At 40.2% G+C, this 20733-nt stretch overlaps 1 protein-coding gene across 2 annotated transcripts; it reads right to left on the minus strand.

Annotated features, from left to right (window-relative positions):
* Positions 1–9520: 9520 nt before the first annotated feature.
* crmp1 (collapsin response mediator protein 1) lies at positions 9521–19986 on the minus strand. Of its 2 annotated transcripts, none has more exons than XM_080881369.1 (14): positions 19214–19986; positions 17390–17478; positions 16971–17155; positions 16665–16829; positions 16155–16216; positions 15972–16052; positions 15110–15178; positions 14899–15019; positions 14668–14824; positions 13035–13176; positions 12773–12943; positions 11532–11711; positions 10870–11035; positions 9521–10756 (listed from the first exon to the last, which is right to left on the minus strand). In XM_080881369.1, the coding sequence occupies exons 1-14, from the start codon at positions 19562–19564 to the stop codon at positions 10665–10667; spliced, it is 2031 nt and encodes a 676-aa protein (XP_080737495.1). In that variant the 5' UTR covers positions 19565–19986; the 3' UTR covers positions 9521–10664. The 2 variants fall into 2 exon arrangements, with proteins under 2 accessions (XP_080737495.1, XP_080737496.1); XM_080881370.1 differs by lacking the exon at positions 19214–19986 and adding an exon at positions 18375–18655.
* Between the last annotated feature and the right edge of the window lie 747 nt (positions 19987–20733).

Genomic DNA, 20733 nt, shown 5'->3' on the forward strand with positions numbered 1-20733 from the left:
TATAATAAGCACTAGCCATAAAAGGTTTTGTAAATGATAATTGAATAAGAAATTGTCTGTCATCCAGAAAAAGTGTTAAAGTTAAACTCTTCATTAAATTCAAGGGATACATCTGATGGATGTTCATTTTATTGATTTTATAAAGATAGAAGAAAGTGTTGCGATTGCGCCCGGTGAAGTAAATCCCAGCATGTTAACCTCCTCACACACTGCCCAGCAGTATATCAAGTGGTCTTTGGAGTTGTCAGGTGTTTTCAAGAGCTTAAGCTCACTCTTCTTCTGAGTGACAGAAAGCTAGATTGAATTGCCTTTGAATTGGCTTTACATGCACAGAGAACCTTGGGCTCATTGCTTCAAAGTGAAAAGACATATTCGTGTAATATGTTGAAATTCGCCTGTCTTATTCGTTTGTGCTTTCCAATGAGAGGGGTTTATTTTCAGATCCTATCAGAAGGTGTAAGAGTAGAAGATGTAAAGAGTTCTGCAACTTATCCACACACACACATACACAACATTCAGGATTGGTAGAAGTGAAGATAAAGCATTAAGGATGCGATAAATTCTGTCAGTGCAATGTTCCTATGTTAAGGGGAGCCTTGCAGCAGAGCTGTAAACACTATTTCTCGCCAATATGCCAGACAGATGATGTGAGATTTGATCCTCCCCGTCTTCCTCGATAGGCTGTCATTTATGTCTTTTCATCTTTTCATGGTCACACCAGCCTCAGCTCATCAAAGCTGTGCCATCAGCATTCTTGGTAGGAACAAGGAAGCAGGAAATAACACATATACAGCACATTTTATATAAAAGCGCATCTTTTAGCATGATGGCATCTGCCTATACCTGCACGATAAAAGTTACTTTTCAGATGAAAAGTGGGTTATTCAAATGTTCCTAAATGTTTATGAAGCAGGATAAATATGCCAATTATATATTTCTATGAAATATGTAATATATTTGACAGTCCTCTGCTGTGCTTAGCTTTGCACTTGCTGTAATGTATGAAGACTGCATGGTATGTTTTAAGGCTAATTTGCACAGTATCAATGTCAGTTTGGTTTCTGCTGTCAAAGTAAATCCAAACAAGTGAGAATAGTCATTACTGTAAAATGCATTAACGGCTTCTTCATGTTTTAGATGAAGGGGTTTCCATGCCGATGGAAGGCTGCAAGAACGGTCTTGAACGAAAAATAAAAATATATGCAGAAAATGAAGCGATCACATTGCAGAGCCATGCCGTACCAAATGTGCGATGTCACAATGGTCACTATACCAGGACTTGTTATGATGAATAGGTTTCAGCAGGGATGAAAAATACGCAATGCAGTATTTGTGGCAAAGCGGAACAGGTGGAACAGTTTTTCATAAAGATAAAAGAGAAACAGCTAAAACAGCATTTAAATTCATTGGTACATGTTGTTAAGGTTTTGCAGTTATACATCCTGAATGAACACATTTATATTCTGTCCATTCTTTTTAAAGGACTTTTAAATTAAGGATTCATTTATACACACGTTTAAAAGTGAACTTCGGATTTCCTCACTGCATACTGATGAAATCTAACAGAACCTTTCACAGCCTCTGCTCTGCTTTTATGTAACAATCATGTGATTTTCAGAGAACTCACTTTGACACTCACAGAGTAACGTTATTTCCATACTTGCAGGACCGCACTGCTTAGATTGGTGTAATGGTCTCAAGGCGAGACCACTTTTCAGTGTTTTTAATTTACCCCATGGGTCTCCTCAAATGTGTTTACTTTGTTTGTGCCATTTCCTCACAGATAAGTCTGAGCTCATAATCCGTACGAAGTAATAAAAACCCTCTGTGTGTGCGTGGTTGTGTGTGTGTGTGTGTGTGTGTGTGTGTGTGTGTGTGTGTGTGTGTGTGTGTGTGTGTGTGTGTGTGTGTGGCTGATGACCTGCAGGTGGTGACATGTGATTTTCTGTTTCAAGTGATTGCAGGGATGTCATTGCATCTCCTGATTGACCATTTCTTTGGGTTTCCAAATGTTTCTTCAGTCCTTTGTTGTTTTTTTGTTGTTTTTGTCTTTATCCTCACAAAAGAAGGTTTGGGGGGGGGTTCACTTGTGTAGCTAATTCAGAATCAAAGTTGTGACAGCTGCCCAGTGTCGAAATTTTACTACATGTGGTTAAGTTTGCATGTTAGTAAATAACACCCCCACTCTCTGGTCTCTTGCACCGTGAGATAGGCTCCAGAGCCACCCTGTGAAAACCTAAGTGGGATAAGCAGTGCCAAAGGAGTGACAGATAGATACGTTATACACTTCATTTCTATTTCCAGTAATTCGCTTTGACTGTTTTCATTTGGGGGATAAAAAAGTACTGTAAAAACTGCTGCCCTAAAGCTTTATTTAAAAAGTTCATCCATATAGCAAATGCAGTCTCGTCTGTTACTCAAGTAAAGAGGACACCAAACATTGTTGCTCAAGTTTAAATCAGTCTACATCCATTTCAGATTCTGAATGCCTCGAGAGTCTAGACCATTTTCCCCAAAGTTCAGCATGGACAGCATCTTATTTAAAGAAACTTTTGTCTTTCTCAGGCAGATGTGATTTACTGCTGTTAAAAGCATTTGATGATGACACATTTAACATGGGGATGTGTAATAATGTCAAGTGGTAATGCCATTAATAATCAAACTGCATCCCTCTACTTCCTCCTCAGAAGGCAATCATCATTTTTGTGGTCTTGATAATTTTGTTGTTGAAATTAGGACTATAGTTATGATCCATACTATCTCTGCAAACATGTCTGTTTTAGAGCTACGAATAATGGACCATTCATTACCGCGTATTATCTTTTGTTTTTGGATGTCACTCAAAATATCGTCACGTTCTAAAGAGAACTAGCAGACTTTTTTGTTTATTGCACGGATGCTGGATGCAGCTCAAATATGCACTGCAGGGGCCTATGGGACTATCAGTAGTAGGACGAAAGCACAGCTGGCTCAGTAATTTGCCTGGATGCAGTCAATCCTCTGTTATGCCCAAGAAGCGGTCTGTACTCTTTCAAGGGATGGGAAGTCATTGCATTGTTATGGCACCTGTTCAGACTTGTGTAAACTCCACGTACACACAGCCACTGTTTTACATTTCTGTGATTTCATCGCCTGCAGCAGAAAATCGGAAGACATGCATAATTTCAGCCTCAGAAGCTCAATATTACATCCCTTTGGTTTACTCCCAGAGCAGATGGCAGCAGCAGCATGCAGGTCTCTGTTGGTCTCTGTGAAGGTGATGTTGTCTGGATTCAGTTCATCTGTACTAGAAGCTAGCAAATGTTCTTTTCAAATATATATATATATAGTCTGCATGATGTAAATTAAAAATCTCCAAGCAAATAAAGTTTTAGTGCGAAGATCAAATAAATGTCAAACTATGTGCTATTACTAGTCTGCTTTATTGCTTTTACAAAATACCCCTATCTGTTACATGCGACATAAAATTAAAATCTTTGACATTTCAGATTGCATATGATGAACATCTTTCTGACCTTTACATTTTTTATGATCATAGAAAGGGTAAGTGGCTCCACTGTTTCTAAAGCAAGCCCCAGCACTGCTCTCCCTGCAGCATTTAAAAACTGTTTATTCATTTTCATAATTATCACTTTCACACCTGGTCTCCCTAAAACACAACATGGTGTTTTAGGACTTTAGAAGGCAAACACAAATAAACTCTGGGACACTATAACGAATGCAACTGATGCACAGAGAGTGCAAAAGCAACCCCAATAAAGCAAACTCACTAAACAGCGCTTCCTTTGAGAAAACACTTGAGAACAAGTAATATCAGTCTCCAGATGAAACGTGGAAATTAAGTGAAGTAGAAGTAGCTGTTATTGTTGAGGACCACAATAAAGGGAAATGAGCCTCCAAGGAAACACAGATGGGTGTAGATATTATACAGATGCAGCATAATTAATCGTATGTAGCGTTTGGATGTACATGGCTTTTTGTCGTGCTAGTTGATATGTTTTGCGTAGCATTTATTGCTTACTTTAAGATATCATGTGACATCTGTGAAAGTTCGCTGACTAATGCTGTGTGAAACTAATATGAGACAGTCTGCGGTCCATGCTGTTCCATGTTAATGGAGCAGGAGAAAACTACATAATGGCTGCTTACTGTGTAGTTCACTACACTCATGCATCGGGATAAGTGATGTTTAAAACAGACTCACAGTGGATCACTGCCAGTCAATGCAAAGTTGTTCTGAGTGATAACCTTTATCCTGACATATCTATCTCAGTGTTAGTGCTCTTTTCCAGGATCACACTGCTCCAATCCATGGTCCCCAATGTGTAAAAAATATATTGTCAGTGATATGCTATCTCCTTCGCAGTCACCAGTCACTCTCCGCTCAAACCCCTGTTAGAGATTTTGGACCGCCTTGTTAGACAGCACTCTCCATCGCTATCATCAAAACACTAAATGAGGAAATATCTTCTGGTAAAACGGTGCTCTATCCCTCCAATGGAGTTTCAGACATTTTTATTGCCAGGGGCCCTCACATAGGCTGGGAAACTGTCTGGGGTGTACTGCACTTGTCTCCTGATGAAAGCTGTCTCCACCACCCTGAAATGGGTAAGCTGTTAAGAAAATGGGTGGATGGATGTTATTGCCAGGGCACGTTCAGGCTGTTCTGGCATTGCGTGGTCACCCAACAACAAACTAAGGGACTTTATGTGGGCTTTTCTTTTCAATTGTGGCCCATCTATAGCCTCTCTTTCATGAGTATTTGTCACTGTTAAGAGCCTGCCAGCTATAATATAAAAGTTGTGAAGGAGCACACGCTGCCATCCAGATGAAGTCCTTTCCAGGGAAAGGCCTCGCTTATTGTGATCTGGCAAAACAATGCTAAACCACATTCAGAATGAATAACACCAGCATGCATGGCACAATATTAAAGGAGTCCAGATGAAAATCCACCCTGCCTGAAGTCCAGACATGTCACCCTTTGAAAACATTTGGCACATTATGAAATGAAAAACAACAAATGAGGCCCCCAAACTGTTGAGCAGCTGAAATCCTAAACAGGCATTTGAAAAGATCGCTCTTTCAAAGCTAATTGCTCTATGTTCCCCAATACTAAGTGGGCACTTTTAAAAGAAGAGGTAATAGGGGATGCAATACAATGATAAAAATGCCGCCTGTCACAACTTTTTGAAATGTGATGCTGTGGTGAAGTTTTAAATATAGCATTTATATGTTCTTTAGCCATCCCTTCTTTCATTTGAAATGCAGTGTGTGCTTAAAAAGTTTTAGGAAAATATTCAAGTTGAAGGTAAAAGAGGAAGCGTGCAGACCTAAATAACATCTAACATATCTGAAAGTTATGTCCTTAAGAAACCGGGGGACAGTTCCTGAAAGACCTGAGACAGGATCTGAGACATGCATCTGACCCGTATTCTATTCACCAAAAGCTCATCCGAAATTGTTCACTGGAAGTGATGGCTGTCAAGAAGCAGTTCTTAAGGAAGGGAAGAAGGAAGAAAAGAGTGAGGTATGCCAGCAGAACACTATCAGTCATGGATTGGTTTCCCCAGAGCCCGGACCTCAGCATTATTGAAGCTATGTGGGTTCGTCTTGACAGAGAACAGAACAACATCCAAAGAAGAGCCTTGGATCTTCTTCAGATAGCCTGGAGAACTATTCCTGAAGACTATATAAAAAAAATTACAAGGCAGCTTGCCTAACAGAGTTTATTCTTTGTTGAAGAATAAAGGCAGTCATACCAAATATTAACTTTCAGGCTCATTAAAATTTTACAAGCTATGTTTTTACCATATACACTATATGTCCGTCTATCTATTTCACTTAATCCTTGCACCTATTTCCCATTTACCCAGCAAAACATAAAGAAATGAGCAGCAGCTTGAGACTTTTAAACAGTACTAGATATTTGTTTTACAAACAACAAACACTGATAGTTTGCATATTTGATATGTTACCTTTGTTCTACTTTTAATTAAATGTAAAGTTATTCAGAGTCAGAGTTCTGTTTTTGTTTGTTTTTTAAACAGTGCTCCATCTTGTTAGAAATAGGATCATCATACTGTTTAATCACATGCACCTTTTACTTGAAGGTAATAATAATAAATCATCTTTATTAAACAACAATTAATCAATGACTATATATGAAGGATGTTTACTTTGATTATACAACCATTATATGGGAGTAGCTAATCGATAACAGGTAATTTGTAAATGTAAAATGGAGAAATATGGAGAAATATGATGAGAGGTCAAATGTGACATGATATTTGGATACAAACTATAACATGATATTCAAAATCCCCATATACCAGTACTGTTTTCTAAATGTTGCCAATACAAACAAAGGCAGTAGACTTTTAAGCACAGCTTTAAAGATAAAAGACACTTTGTGAAAGTTTAACCTTATAAGATGAGATCAGAGGTCCAAAGAAACAAGATATTTAGCGTTGTAGATCAGTCTCTATATCTTAAGTAACATAGTTTTTAGTAGATATTTAGCATTATTATCACTTTGTCCTTCAGATCAATCGAGTTTGAAGGAGAGGTTAGAGGTCAAATTTTACATGATATGTTGAATCTCTATGCCATATCTCTGTGAAGGTTCTCAATCTCAATCACCTTTATACTATATGTTAGACCACACTTGTAAAAATTATAGTTTCTATGTTATAAGGCTTTTTTATAAGCTGACCTCGGCGTATGTGAGGTAAATTTTAATGGATTGTTGACCCCATGCTTGAAATATCATGTTTACAGACACTACCAAAAAATGTAACCTCCTTGGTGGCAGAAACAAACCTTATTTCTACTTAATGCATTATTAGTTACATAATTAATATAATCTTAAGAAAAAAATGATTTTCATTATTATTATTTTTTCAAACTTACAATTAATTTACATATTTTGTAAAAAATTAAAATCAATAGCTTTCTTTGATTCAACTTGTAACTTTATTCCAAATACAATGCAAATTGTTATTTAACAGCTTATTTAACAATATTTTGATTTTGATATAAAGTAAACATTATTTGTGTTGTATTTTTGTGATGAAACTGATATAAAATACTTGAAATAACACAAAAACCAGCCAGCCCAGAGACATAACCTCTCCACCATGTCCTCTGTCTGCCCTGGGGCCTTCTTTACATGTCCAAAACACCTCACCTTGAAGGCACAGACAGGGCATCCCAGTCAGTCACCCAAACTACCTCAATTGGTGCCTTTCTATGTGAAGGAGTAGCGGCATCCAAATGAATATCTCTAAGGCTGCACACAGACCCCCTTCATAGGAAACTCATCACAGATGCTTGCATCTGTGATCTTATTCTTTCAGTCACTACACAGAGCTCCTGACCATATGGGACGGTATGGTCACATTAGCCGTCAAATTGACTGATTCTCTCAGCTCTCTTTTCACCACAGCAGACTGGTGTAGCATCCACATCACTGCCAAGACTGTACCAGTCTGTCTGTCAATCTCCTGCTTCACTCTGCTTTCACCCGTGAACAAACACCGAGGTACTTAAACTCCTCCACTCGGGACAGCACCTCATTCTGGGCACTCCACTCTTCCGTCAGATAAAGGTGACACCTTTGTCAAGTAGATTGTCCAGCCAAATATTGGACAGTCACATCGGCAGATGGAATTTTCTTCACTCCCAGGAGGGATTGTGGCTTGCAATATAACAGCATCAGCTGTCCTTTTCATGTGTGGCATAACCAGGGCATCTATCTGTCTCAAGTAGATCTGGCAATGTCTCCAATGTTCTGATGACTTCCAGTCTGGGAAGTTCCCCATCAAGATGATGAATGCAGTAATAGCATCTAAGTTGACACATGACAGGTACCCCTGCCTCCCTTGATATTATGTGATACTTTAACTTAGGACAAACAATAACTGAATAAATCAGTTTGCTAAAACTGCAACGGCAGAATTGGGTTCTTTTTAAAACATCTGTATTTAAAAAAAAAAAAAACACTAATCAAAGCAGAAATAGAAAGCAATGATGTGGCATCATTAGAAACACATTAACTGACAAAATCATAAAATACCTGAAAGATTGAAAAAAGAGATATAACAAAAATATAACTCCTGGGGCTTCATAGAGCCCAGTTAGTGGGATGACAGTTAAGGATACACTTAAATTAACTCTGGGAAATGATGCCTCAGATGTGCATAAAAATACTGCTAAAAAAACCTCATTGGTACTGATCTACTCCATCATAAAGTGAAAGGACATCTTTTAGAAATACACTTTTACTCAGACTACTCTGAAGTAGCACAGCTTTCCAGCACAACCCAACATTCTGCCATCATAGACATGAAAGGCTTTTTCGTCAGACATGGAACCCCACTGTGTGCCTGCTGTCACTATTGACTGTAAGCTGGATAGGCTGTAAAGCAGCAAGAGCCATGTGTACTGACAAAAAAACATCCAGAACGCCCTCTGCTGACCTTTTCCATATTGCACACAGATACAGAAGAAATCCAATGTTAAAATACAGCTTCTCTAAATTTTGAAAAAAGAAACCTAAATCAGACTTTTTTAGATTCTTTCTACTACATCCTGTTATACCAAACGTTTTTGTAATGTGCCAAATTTCACAATATGCTAAAAAGGTTAGCACTGTTGGTTCACAGCAAGAGGGCCCTGAGTTCGACTCTGCCAACTGGCCGGGGTCTTTCTGTGTGGAGTTTGCATGTTCTCCCCGTGTCTGCGTGGGTTCTCTCCAGGTACTTCTTTGCACAATCCAAACACATGCAGTTAGTGGGGTTGGGTTAATCGGTGGATCTAAATTTCCATGTGAATGTAAATGGTTGTTTGTCTCTCCATGTTAGTCCTGCATCAGATTGGTTTTCATTCAGTCTTGATCTATAAAAAATGTAGTGTTCTCATTTCTGTACTCATTTCTTTTCAGTTTAGCAACTTTTTCTACTGTGATTTATAAATTGTAATAATAAATTATATAATTATATTTATAAATCAGTTTTTCAACCTTTTGCATGTGTAAACCTTTTTGGGGGGGATTGTATCTAATGCTTTTAACAGCAACGTTACCTAAATCTTTCTGATTAACTACATGCAGTTTATGTTGGCAGCGACTTTCCTGTATAACAGTGACTCTGAAGATTATTAGATTATTTTTATATGCATAACACACAGTATTTAACTGAGCCTCTATAAAAGGAAATTTATCTCCAATCTTAAACAAAATACAATAAAGTGAAAGAATTATAATTGTGCTTTAGTTTGTAACCATTACAACCTATCAAAACTGGCTGTTCTAAAGTTTCCTTTCAAGGTGTATTACAATAAATAAGGCCTTTGATTTAACCTGAGAAAATGCATTCAGTAATTCTAAATTTAGAAAAGACAGAGACAGATCGTGAAAAATTATATTCAATCATCTGAATTTTGATTACGATCAGAATAACAAATGATATTACTAATAACTCACAGTGTGTTTGTCTTACCATCATTTTTGACAACAGTCCAGTCTTTATTAAGTGGTTTTATTGGTGACAACAGACAAGAGTAAACAAAACAGAGAAACACTAAATGTACTATAATGAGGAAAATGCCCAGAAATAAATAACTGAAACAATAAAAGATTTAAAAAATAAAAATAAAAAAACCTGTTCAGAAGTTCTTTTTCTGCAGTGAGTTTAGCATGTCATTACAACAAAGTTCTTATTCTGGTGGGAGTGATTGGCAGCAAACTAAGCACGCACACTGAGAAGTCTACATTATGTAGGTACATCAATCTAGAACTTAATTTAGTTCACTTGTTTCTGTTTTCACTTTGACTGCTTATCTACTTTCACACAGAGTGTAAGAGAGTACTGACACATTTGCATATAGTATCTGGTGGTGGAGAAAAAAATGCATTCCTTTCAAAATTTACAGTAATTTAAATTGCATGAATATGTTTTTAACTAGGTAACAACTGCCTCTGCCCACAGTGGATGTCGTTAGGGTTTTCAAACCATACATATACCAATATAAGAATATGCTTGTGCTGTTGAATACAAATGTGCTTTGAGTTCATTTTAAAGTGTTCCTCCATTGCAACAATAAACCACAAGTAGTGTAACATCTAAAGACGCGTCCATGCAGTGTAACTGATCCGCTTGAGCCACAATGAAACAAATATTGCCAAGATATTAGAACCAGATGCAGAAAAAAATCTGACAATTCTTGAGCTGTCCACCATGTGGGTGGAAAGGAGCACCATGTCAGACCCACACGGTAAGATGTGGGAGGTGAGGAAGAATAAGAAGGAAGTCATGCTCACAGGAAATAAGTTTATGACATAACACTTGGGCGACGGGTTGGTTGGAGGGGGTCCAACACTGAATCTGTGTGTGTGTGTGTGTGTGTGTTTGTGTGTGTGTGTGTGCCTGGAACGTGACTTTTTATTGATTTGAATTATTTAGCTGATTGTAACTCACACACCTTTTTTGGATTAGAAGTAGAAATGTGCTTTTTTTGTTCTGAGTGACCATGACAAACCGATATAACAGAAACGGTCACGTTATGCCAAAAAAATGCAAAGGTATTCATTCAGTCGTACACATACACTCGCACACACTCAGTAGGTGAAGCGTCGCACCAGCCGTGCTTCATATGTATTCAAGTATTCAGCCAAGGCTGGTGATGTTGGAGCGACCACCCGGGGGTGCTACAATGCGGTGGCCAGAGCGACGTGGGATATTGTCATCAATCTGTGCACCTAAAATGAGGACAAAATTTATATATTAGATGGCTCTAATTGCAAAAGAAATCAATTTTGCATAACTGTGTATTTAGAGTACATTCTGTTTGAAAATATATTACTTTTCTTACCTGAAAGGCTGAAGTTGGACTGGTGAAGATTACGTATTGGTGGTGGCTGGTGAGAGGTGGGAGAGGTTTTGGCTGACGGTGAAGGAGTAATGTATTTGGGAGTCGGAGCAACATCATATACAGGGCCATCATATATCCCCCGAGTTACACCCTGCTTACGCTTTACCTGGGCAGAAAACAGACAGAGACACAAACAAGCCAACCTATTATTCATTCTTTAGAAGCGAATGGCCTGCAGCACATTAGTCTCCATAATGCGGGACTAATTGGCTCATTTGTATTTTGCCTGAATCACCTACTGGTGAAAAAAGAGAGAATAATGATCATGTTTCTAATCAATTCAGCTCCTGTTTTGTTTTGTTTTTTTTCTTTTTCATTATCATAACATAATAATCTGTACAAAAGGTAAAAATAAACATCCCAAATTCCTCCAACCAAGGTTAGGTTGTACAATTATTTAATTTACAGAGTCTTCTTCAAATCTTTATTTGCCTCATTTTGGGGGCATATTTAAATTTTTACCTTTTATGAGGACTTGCAGCAAGATAAGGAAAAGAAATCCTCAAACATCTACTATCCAATTAATCTTTCAATGAAATTTTTCAATGTGACATTTATAACACTGTTTTTTAAGTATTTTTAAAATCTTCTAAATACTCTACCTCATTCCTGAACTTTACACGCTGGTAAGCATAATCTGGGAAGGGTTTGCGTGGAATAAATCGACCGGTGCCCTGCTGAGCATGCAGCTTTCCTTCTTCATACACCACCTGGCCTTGAATCAGCACCAGCACTGGACCTCCGCGACATTCCAGACCCTCGAAGATGTTGTATTCTGCAGCCTGTGCAGAGAGAAAATATGAGACAAAGAAGTACAGAAAACAGAGGATTATTTGATTTTTCCAAATACTGTACAGTGTTTAGCCTCTCTATGCAGTCAGGGCAAGCTTGTTTTTTATCATAGGGTTTAATAGATGCAGCAAAATGCAGCATATGAGAAGATGGGGGATAAATAAGTGGGGGGCAAGGGGATACGGGGGGTGACTGTATAAATTCAGGGGAATGGGCGGAGATATAACAAAATGGGTGAGGGGTGAAGGGAGATTATAATTTAAATCTGGCTTCAGTCTGGATTAGGGTCTTTGGGAGTGGCAGAACAGACCAATAAATGAACTACGGTGTATTGAGTTACATTTTTGAAAGCAATTTTGTTTTACCATTTGCCTATAGCTCATTTTGTTTTGCAGATAGATTTTGTCTTATCCTTCACACAGACACAGCTGTCTGTGTGATAGCTGCTGCTGTTGAAAAAGGTGAAAAGGCTTCATCTGTGATGCTTAAAGGATTAAAACAACAATGTCCTGATAATCCACGGTCCACAGTGTGAACTCGGGAGCATGGTTATTGTTCCGTGTCATTTTCAGTAGACTCGGTGTCGGTTTCACAATACGAAATTTCACTTGCCATCTCTGATTTTGAGAGAGAAATGTACAAAATGCACATTTGACCGCACATTTGCTCAGACCCGAACACAATAAGAATGAACAGCTATTCATGTGTAAACTCTGTCTCATCTGCCTTTACGAAATATTATTTTAATTAATTTAGGAAAAAACTTTTAAAACATTGAGGCTTACTATTTTGGTTCTAGCACACATATATGATATATACTGAGTAAAATAAAGCTAGACTTGACTGCATATTATTATTCAGGTTTCTGTTCCCCTCCTGTGATCTTCCACATGGTTCTTATCCTATTTTACACTCTGCAGTCTCCCATGAAACCTTCTGTTGTGCAGCCTCTGTCTAGACCTCCCCCCTTATTTTATTAGTTCTTCTCCCTCTCTCCGATTTACCCACCCTCTCTTTTCCCTCATCATCTTTCTTTTCTTTTTGTCCTCACCGACTGCTGGAGTTTGGCAGTGATGGTTTTGACGCTGTCAGGGTCCCAGATGACAATGTCTGCATCAGAGCCCGCAGCTATCCGACCCTTACGTGGGTACAGATTGAAGATTTTAGCAGCGTTGGTGGATGTGACTGCCACAAACTGGTTTTCATCCATCTTCCCCATGGCCTAAGGGGAAAAGAAGTGGATGTTTAGAGTGCTACACAAAAACCTCACACCTACACAAAAGAAACAACGAAAACATGCCCTCATTGCTCACCACTGCCTTTTCCCAGACAAAGCCCATTCTCTCCTCAACGCCGTTGATTCCTTCGGGGATCAAGGTGAAGTCATCTTTACCAATAGCTTTCTGGGAGGTGCTGTAAGCGCAGTGAGAACTGCCCACCACCTGGAGGTCCCCACTGTATCAAGGCAACAAAATGAAGTGAAATCATCAGCAAACACTTAAGGATGCAGTCATTGACTTGTCTAATGTTAAAAGGTTCCCTGACAAATTGCTAAAAGTTTTAAACCCCTCAGAGAGCTCAGTCTGTAGAAATAGCAACAAATCAATAAAATAAAAATGTTTACGTTAAAAAAAAAAGACAGAATGAAGAAGACACATACAGAGAAGTTATTTTTTAACCACTAGCCACCAGGTGTCCTCACTGAGCATGTAAGGTAAAGTATGTCAAGTCATGCAGTGGCCTATTGCAGAAAAACAGCCAACTGAACTACAGAGAATGGTGCAACACAGCTGCAGTATCAGTCCTTTAAACATTAACTAGATTAATGCTCAGTCTGGTCTGCATCATTAAAGAAAGCCAACAAGACTTATGCTCGCTTTAGCTCTGAATAAATAAGGCTGAATCCGGCTGATAAAGAATTGTGATTGTCACGGTTCAGTTATAAGACCTTTAATTTATTTGTTAATTACAGTGATTACTCCGTGTTAGTGAGCTGTGGGATCATCACCTTAATGCCAAGAAAGTGCTTATTATGTAAATAATGGGCTTCACTGAAATCTGAGGAGGAAAAAAAGCTGTTCTTGTGTTCATGTCTCCGAAAAGAACCTAAGGATACACCCCGTTGTTTCAGGAGTGGCTCAAAGAAAACAGCAGTATCACACCACCGGCTTGACAGCATGGACCCGCCTTGAGAAGTAGGAGCTTCAGACGAAGGGTGGAGAAACAGAGGAAGATAGAGGAGGAGGAGAAGGAGGAGGGAGGCACTCGGTAGCCAAGGCAACAGATAATAGAGGTTTCAGTGCTATTTGTGGAATCGGGGGCATTTTAAAATGTGCAGCTGGAAGTTCTCCGCATTGTGTGTGTGTGATATGTGTGACGGGTGCGAGTACTGTGTCTGAGGTAATACCTGAGGTGAGTTTGGCCTTGACTTGCACTTATGCATAGGTACAAGTTAACCAACCATTATCGTGTGCTTGACTGAATATACAGTAAAGTGGCTTCCAAATGATTATGTAGTCCTTAGTCTGTAATTAAGTCTCTCTTCTCTTCTGCCTCTCCTCACACCTTCACCTTCTCTCCATCTGTTCTTCTGTTTCACTGAAGTTTGATCTAAAATTCTGCATAACACTAGCAGCTGTTTGTGGCATGAATACCAAAGAGTGTGTAGGGGTAAAACATAAGAGTCTCCTTTTGTGTCTTCGATCCTATTTGCATTTCACATTGAGCAGAGGTCATATTGTAGCTAAATTAAGCTTTTGTCTGCCTTTACATAAATACTAAAAGTTTTTGCCTGTTTTAGGGTTTATGAAACACTCTTGACACTGCACATTTTCTCAGACTTCATACAAACTACTTGTTGTAAAACTCTGGAGTCTTCTATAAATTAAATTACTACAGTTTTTAGCAATATCCATTCACTGTTTAAAAAGAAAAAGTGAGACGTACCAGGCCAGCAGGGTGTGAAGATGGTCCGGGGTTGTCTGGTCAGGACTTAAAGGTGGAGAGGTCACGTAGGCAGCAGCCTTGGCCCAGTTTTTGCTCCAGTAGTGCGAACCATCAGTGGCCAGGCTAGCTGTAATTGGCTCTCCGAAAACCACCGAACCTGAGAAGAATAGTAGAATGGTTAATTTCATCCTTAATAAAGACAGAAAAGGACATTATATGATTAAGAACTACCTTTCCTCCGGGCCTGGGTGATAGTGTCAGCTGCACTCTTGCTCATCACCTTTGTGATGTAAACAGGACAGTTCACACGATTGCCAAGAGTGATGGCACGGAACACCGCCTCAGCCTCCAACTGCACAGGAAGGGAATAAACTAGAGCCAAGAACCTATACAGTGGCAGGTGAATTGATTAACAGTGAAGCTATGGAGGAAAAAAAATCACCTCTTCGGGACGACTAAGAGGATGGCCTTCTGGGCCAGTAATTCCCATTCCAAGTATTTTTTGCTGTTCCTGCAAAAAAAAAAAATTTATAAGAATAACAAAAGAATGTCAGAATTATCTTCACATGCAATGCAATCACTGACAGCTGTACATACAGTAACTGTACAGCCATGTTTGAATGCCTCTGATGAGATTTCAGGAATTAGAAATAACAAATCTTTTGGCCTGTCAAGCTAAAATAAATATGCAGTGTAATCTTCGAAAGCCAGCGCACAGCTGGAAGATTAAGCACATTTCAGTTTCTCTGAAAACCTGGATGACAACCAGATCCCCACCCTGCTCCCTTTTTAGTGTTTGTTTGTTCTCTATGGGGTTGATATGAATTTTCATCACCTATCTCCCTATTTCTCTTACAGTTAGTTTAACAAGCGTGTCATGATCATTCATCAGCACTGCAATTATCTTCCATTACCCTGATTCATCTTCACATACATCAAAGTTTTTGCCATAATTGTCTCATTAATCTGGGCCATCATTTCCATGACCACAACTAATACTTGCCATCACTTCTGCTAGCTATATCAGCACCTTCACCCTCACCAACTTAATCACCATTACATAATCATCATCCTCATTAGAATAATAATGGTCAACTTTAATGGTGGCCTAAGATAAACATGTCATTCTCAACTGCAGCTGCAGTTGCAGGCGTATTAATCCTTGCTTTCTCTTTCTGAGAGATGCAGCATTATGTAACAAGAATATCTCTAAGCTGTGGTGCATGCTGGAGAGAGCAAAAAAAAAGGCAGCAGCACTTACCTACATAATAAGATATCCTTTTTCAGCAGGCAGTAGCACTTACCTGAGCAATAAGATCACCATTTTCAGCGTGAACTAACACCACAGCACCCAGCTGCTTCAGAAATGAGAATGCCTCATACAGCTAAAAGACAAGAACACCAATTTTCAGATTTCTACTGTTAAAAACAGAAGCCAGAAGATTCGTACAGTACAGATTCGTGGAATTTATGAGTATAAAACATACCTCTGAATCGGTCATCTGGTACACATCCTTATAAGCCATGTATACTTGAAAGGAGTTGATACCTGGCAACAGAAGAAACAATGAACGGCTTCATAATGAGAAAGTAAATACTCAGGAGCGTGGATAATAAAGACAAACTGTGAGTGAGTAGGAATGGGAAGCAGTGCGTGTTTGTGTCTAGCCAAATAATACAACTCCTAGAAGGAAGCTGGACACACAAGCAGCTGGTTTATCTCGTATGGTGACTTTTAAAGCTGCCCCAGAAGAAAATGCTAATTTTTCTACTCAAACAGATTACAAGTGAAATTTGCACATGGCCACAATGACAGCAGTGAGAACAATGGCTCTCTATAGTGTCTTGACTCTAAGAGGATTCAGCACTTTAGCCAAATTGTTTCTAAATCTGTCCCTATTGTTCTTGTGAAATGTGCCCAAACTAGGGATTGAAACAAGAACTGCAAGAAAGGCCACATCTCTAAAATATCATAAAATAATTAAAAATGGACGTACCTTTGTCCTGCACCAGAAGCTCCAACTCATCTTTAACATTTTCATTCCACTGGGGGATGTCTACGTGCAGAGAGTAATCACAGCAGGCTTTCTTGTCTGCGGCCTCCTGCCAGCGCTCAAACGCCTCCAGCAAACTGTCACCAGGCTGAGGGGCTACATGGTCAACTGAAAATTAGGAAGGGCACAAGGCATAGAAAAAAGAAAGAGCGTAATCAGTATTTTGAAACACTTAAAGACAAATGTAGATATGGTATGTGCTATACTGTAGCTGACACTTGCTGACTAAGTCTAAGCATTCACACTCACTGATCATAGTGGTGCCCCCAGCAAGTGCAGCCTTGGTGCCCTGAAAGAAGTCATCAACAGGCTGTGTGCCCAGATAGGACTTCATCAGGCAGGTGTTAACATCTATTCCACCTGGTATCACCATGCGGCCATTGGCCTCGATCACCTTGACTCCCTCAGGGACAACCAGGTTCTCCCCCACCTGCCTACCCAGGATAAGATGTGCAAAAACAGATGAATTGATGAAAGGGAAAAGGAAGCCAAATTATGGAGGTGTGAAGATTATGGAAAAGATTTGTCATGGCAAAATACACATGGGAATGCAAAAGGGTTGAGAAGATGGAAAAGAACACAAAAAGAAAGGAAGAGCAAAGAAATGTAGAAAACAGCCTGTGCAGTGCTTAAAACAACACGCTCATACAATGTCCCCAAATACGCACTTGATGAGCCCGTCTTCAATGTAGACATCTGCATAGAAAGACTGGTCATCATTAACAACTCGCCCTCCTTTGATCAGCAGCCTTTCACTCTGCAGGGGAAAAGCACAGAAAGGGAGATCAGGGAGGGAGAGGTTGAACTTAGTCCTGACATTTTGATATATTGCACAATCAGTTATGTAATCCATGGCTTTATAGCAATATAACATGATGTGGTGTAGTGTGGACAGAAATGCATGGCCACACAAGAGCTGTACCTGAATGGGGCGCCAAAAAAAAGTGTCTTTCTGTTATTTCAATTATGCAATCAAATACTGAACATTCACAAACAGGGTGTTGAAACCAGCACGTTTTTTGTGAGACCACCACGTGTCCACACCTTCTACTACTACGGATGGTGCCTGGCAACAGCATTAGGAAGATGTTACGTCTCCATGGTAACCAGTGATCAAGCAGAGTTTGGCATGACGACAGCTGACGGCTTGCCGAAAAATCAACGTCTTTGACCAATGAGAAGGCAAAAGGGGGGAAGAATATGCAGACATTATTTGTGTCTTAACCTTCAAATTCAATGTGTAACTCTAGGCTTAAGATCCATTAGACACTGGATAATTCTCAAATAACAGACGTGCCAAATGTGTAAAATCCACGCTTGAACACAGACTGAAAAGGATGCACGTCGTTTGTTAAAATCTAGCTTCACATTTCGTTGCTTTTAAGCAAGCAATTGTCACTTGCTCGACTCCAGTTTCGATCGCACACGTCAACCGAGTTAATCTCTCTGACAGGCAGCGAGATTATATAACATTATCCAACCAGGAGCGAGAAAACGCGCTCAAACACAACGCACTGTCACCTTTCTTTGGCGTGCAGTTTCTCGTAGGGGCAGCATGAGAAAGCCTTAAGTGAGGTAACTTTCAGTAGGAATTTAATCCGTATTCATGCATACATGACTGCTGGTCGCTGCTGAGCAGGCCGGCTCGCTTACCGTCAGATGGGGGATGCTGTTCTTGGACCCAGACATGCTCTTTCCGTCGCTCTGCCCCCTGGCAGTTAACTCAGAAGCGAATTATACCGACTCCGGCGCCCCTGCGCGGCTTCCTGCTCCCCTTTGTCTCCACTGATGTGATGTGGGTTTTGTTTCCGTGTGTGACAGAAAGCGAGCGATGAATCCGCCGCCGTACGGCTGCGTCAGGCTGCGTGGCGCGCGCACAGTGGAAGAAAGCTGACGTTCCTGTGGGCGCGCGCGTGAGGAAAAACTCACAGCCACCGTATTGCCTGACGACGTTCACGACACGGGGGGGAAAAGACAGCTATAGGCCGTATGTGAAGACACGAGCACCCTCACACCCACTACACACACACACACATCTTACTTCAAAGCATAAACAATGCAGCGTGGAGGTTGGGTGGGGGTGCATGTTGTCTGTCGCTGTCCGATTCAGCACCACGGCAAGCAAAAAATATGTGTTGCTTTGTTGCGCGCGTTTTGCGCCTTTTATTGAGAATTTAAGCTTAACGCAATCCATAATAGCCAAACTGCAATGCACCATAAAAAGTTCATAATTTATGCAAACTGACGCCTTTGTCAGGAAAATAACTCCTGGTTCCTGGTGTCCCAAAACGAAACCAGCATAGCTTTTTTTGGTGGTTTATGAGTAAAAATTAATTTTATCCTCTGCGTAGGCCAAAGGTTTAACCAAAGGTTAAAGTCTAGTGGCACTTACTGGTGCACTTCATTAATAAATTATAGTTAGGGAACGACGGAGCCATTGCACTATCAACATATGTCAACAAAAAGCCACAGATTGAAGCTGTCAGTCCTACCTTGCCATTAGGACTTTCCGTCCCCGATGAAAATCTGACCTCAGCACCACTGCGTGCTTCGTTTCTCTCTCCGGGCGAGCCGTTCAGCGACGACTCCCGGGCCTCGCTGGGCGTCTTGCTAATGGGGTCACCGGTGTCTAAGAGTCGTTCCCGGCTCCCGCTTCTCGGGGTGCGGCTACCTTTTCTCCCCACCGCGTAGTTTTCGAAGTCTATGGTCTTGCTCTCAAACGCCCCCTCGACGGAGCTGAACATACCATAGGTCTTCCGCTGGTTCGGCCCGGTGGTGATCGGCCCTGCTAGGTAGACAGGTAGCTCATCCTCCCGGTTCCACTGTCTTCTGCAGTCAGACATATTGGCTACAGTGGGAGACGCACACTTCCCCCCCAAGTCTGAAAGGATGGAGACGGCTTTGCTTATTTTACGTCTAACCGGGTCACAGTCCCGCCTCTCCAGGCAAGCGCACTCATTCGATGATGTGAACTGGAAAAGCAGCTCTCTTCGGGCAACCTAGAATCCTTCCTCTTCATACACACATGGTGCAGTGCTCCCGTTTTGACAGGACTGGTGGCGTGTCAGTGTGAACTAGTTTTAAAGTGAAGCATTCGTGCTGAAAGAATAAGTAAGCACATCTACAACTTACCCCGATAAATTTAGATTCGGTGTTTTGGCCTCTTTGTGGAGGACCTCTTTGTCTCTCTCCAGTGTGCCCCTTTCTCGTGTTTTAATGTGGGGGGTTGTGTCTGAGCAAGACACATCATTATCATCGGATTAAATCAGCATCATCTTTCCATCCACATCTGGGGGGGATCATCCACAAAGTCCATGTGCCTTAGGGGCTTAACTGCGGTTGTCACACAAAGACCTGCTTTACATCAAAGACCATGCGAGCTAAACGAGAGCTAGCCTTTCTAGTTCCTTCATCTTCAATTATGGAGGCCTGCCCTTCCCAGGGCGCTCCATATACTCTCGGAAACGGGATGAGGGTGGGCGGCGGCTGTCCCTCAGCACTTGGACAGGTGGACCGCTACAAACATTAACACAGCAATAATACGTGCACACGCATTATTATTATTATTATTATTATTATTATTATTATTATTATTATTATTATTATTATTATTATTATTATTATTATTATTATGTATTTGTCCTCTTTAGTATACTGATACAAGTGTTTCTCTACTACATGCCTCATAATGATCAACTACACTGATGTAAAATCCTGTCTCTCCTTAATGAAATAATGAAAGGATCATAAATCCTTGTCTAATAGAACATCGGGTATTAATAACAATACGACATTTACTTTTGAAGTAACCGAGAGATGGTAAACAGGTATACATAAGAATCTCCTATTTTAATTCATATGCGATTGTGTTTGTATCTGATGATTACAGCAATTGTGACTTATATAATTATCTTGGTTTTATTTATTAGTCATTTTAATGATTTCTATTTTACTTTCACAGCATCTCAGGGTGCAGGATCGCTGTCCTCTGCCATATGGAAAAGACACAATC

Source organism: Rhamphochromis sp. 'chilingali' (assembly GCF_963969265.1).
Source record: "Rhamphochromis sp. 'chilingali' genome assembly, chromosome: 4".
NCBI classification, from domain to species: domain Eukaryota; kingdom Metazoa; phylum Chordata; class Actinopteri; order Cichliformes; family Cichlidae; genus Rhamphochromis; species Rhamphochromis sp. 'chilingali'.

What these genes read in the sequence shown, in the direction of transcription:
- crmp1 (XM_080881369.1), bottom strand. Translation starts at nt 19,564, where the DNA reads ATGTCTGACTGCAGAAGACAGTGGAACCGGGAGGATGAGCTACCTGTC. An exon ending in GCTTCTGGTGCAGGACAAAG is followed by an intron (nt 16,217 to 16,664) that starts GTACGTCCATTT and finishes TTCTGTTGCCAG; the next exon opens with GTATCAACTCCTTTCAAGTA. An exon ending in CTCTTAGTCGTCCCGAAGAG is followed by an intron (nt 15,020 to 15,109) that starts GTGATTTTTTTT and finishes CTTCCTGTGCAG; the next exon opens with TTGGAGGCTGAGGCGGTGTT.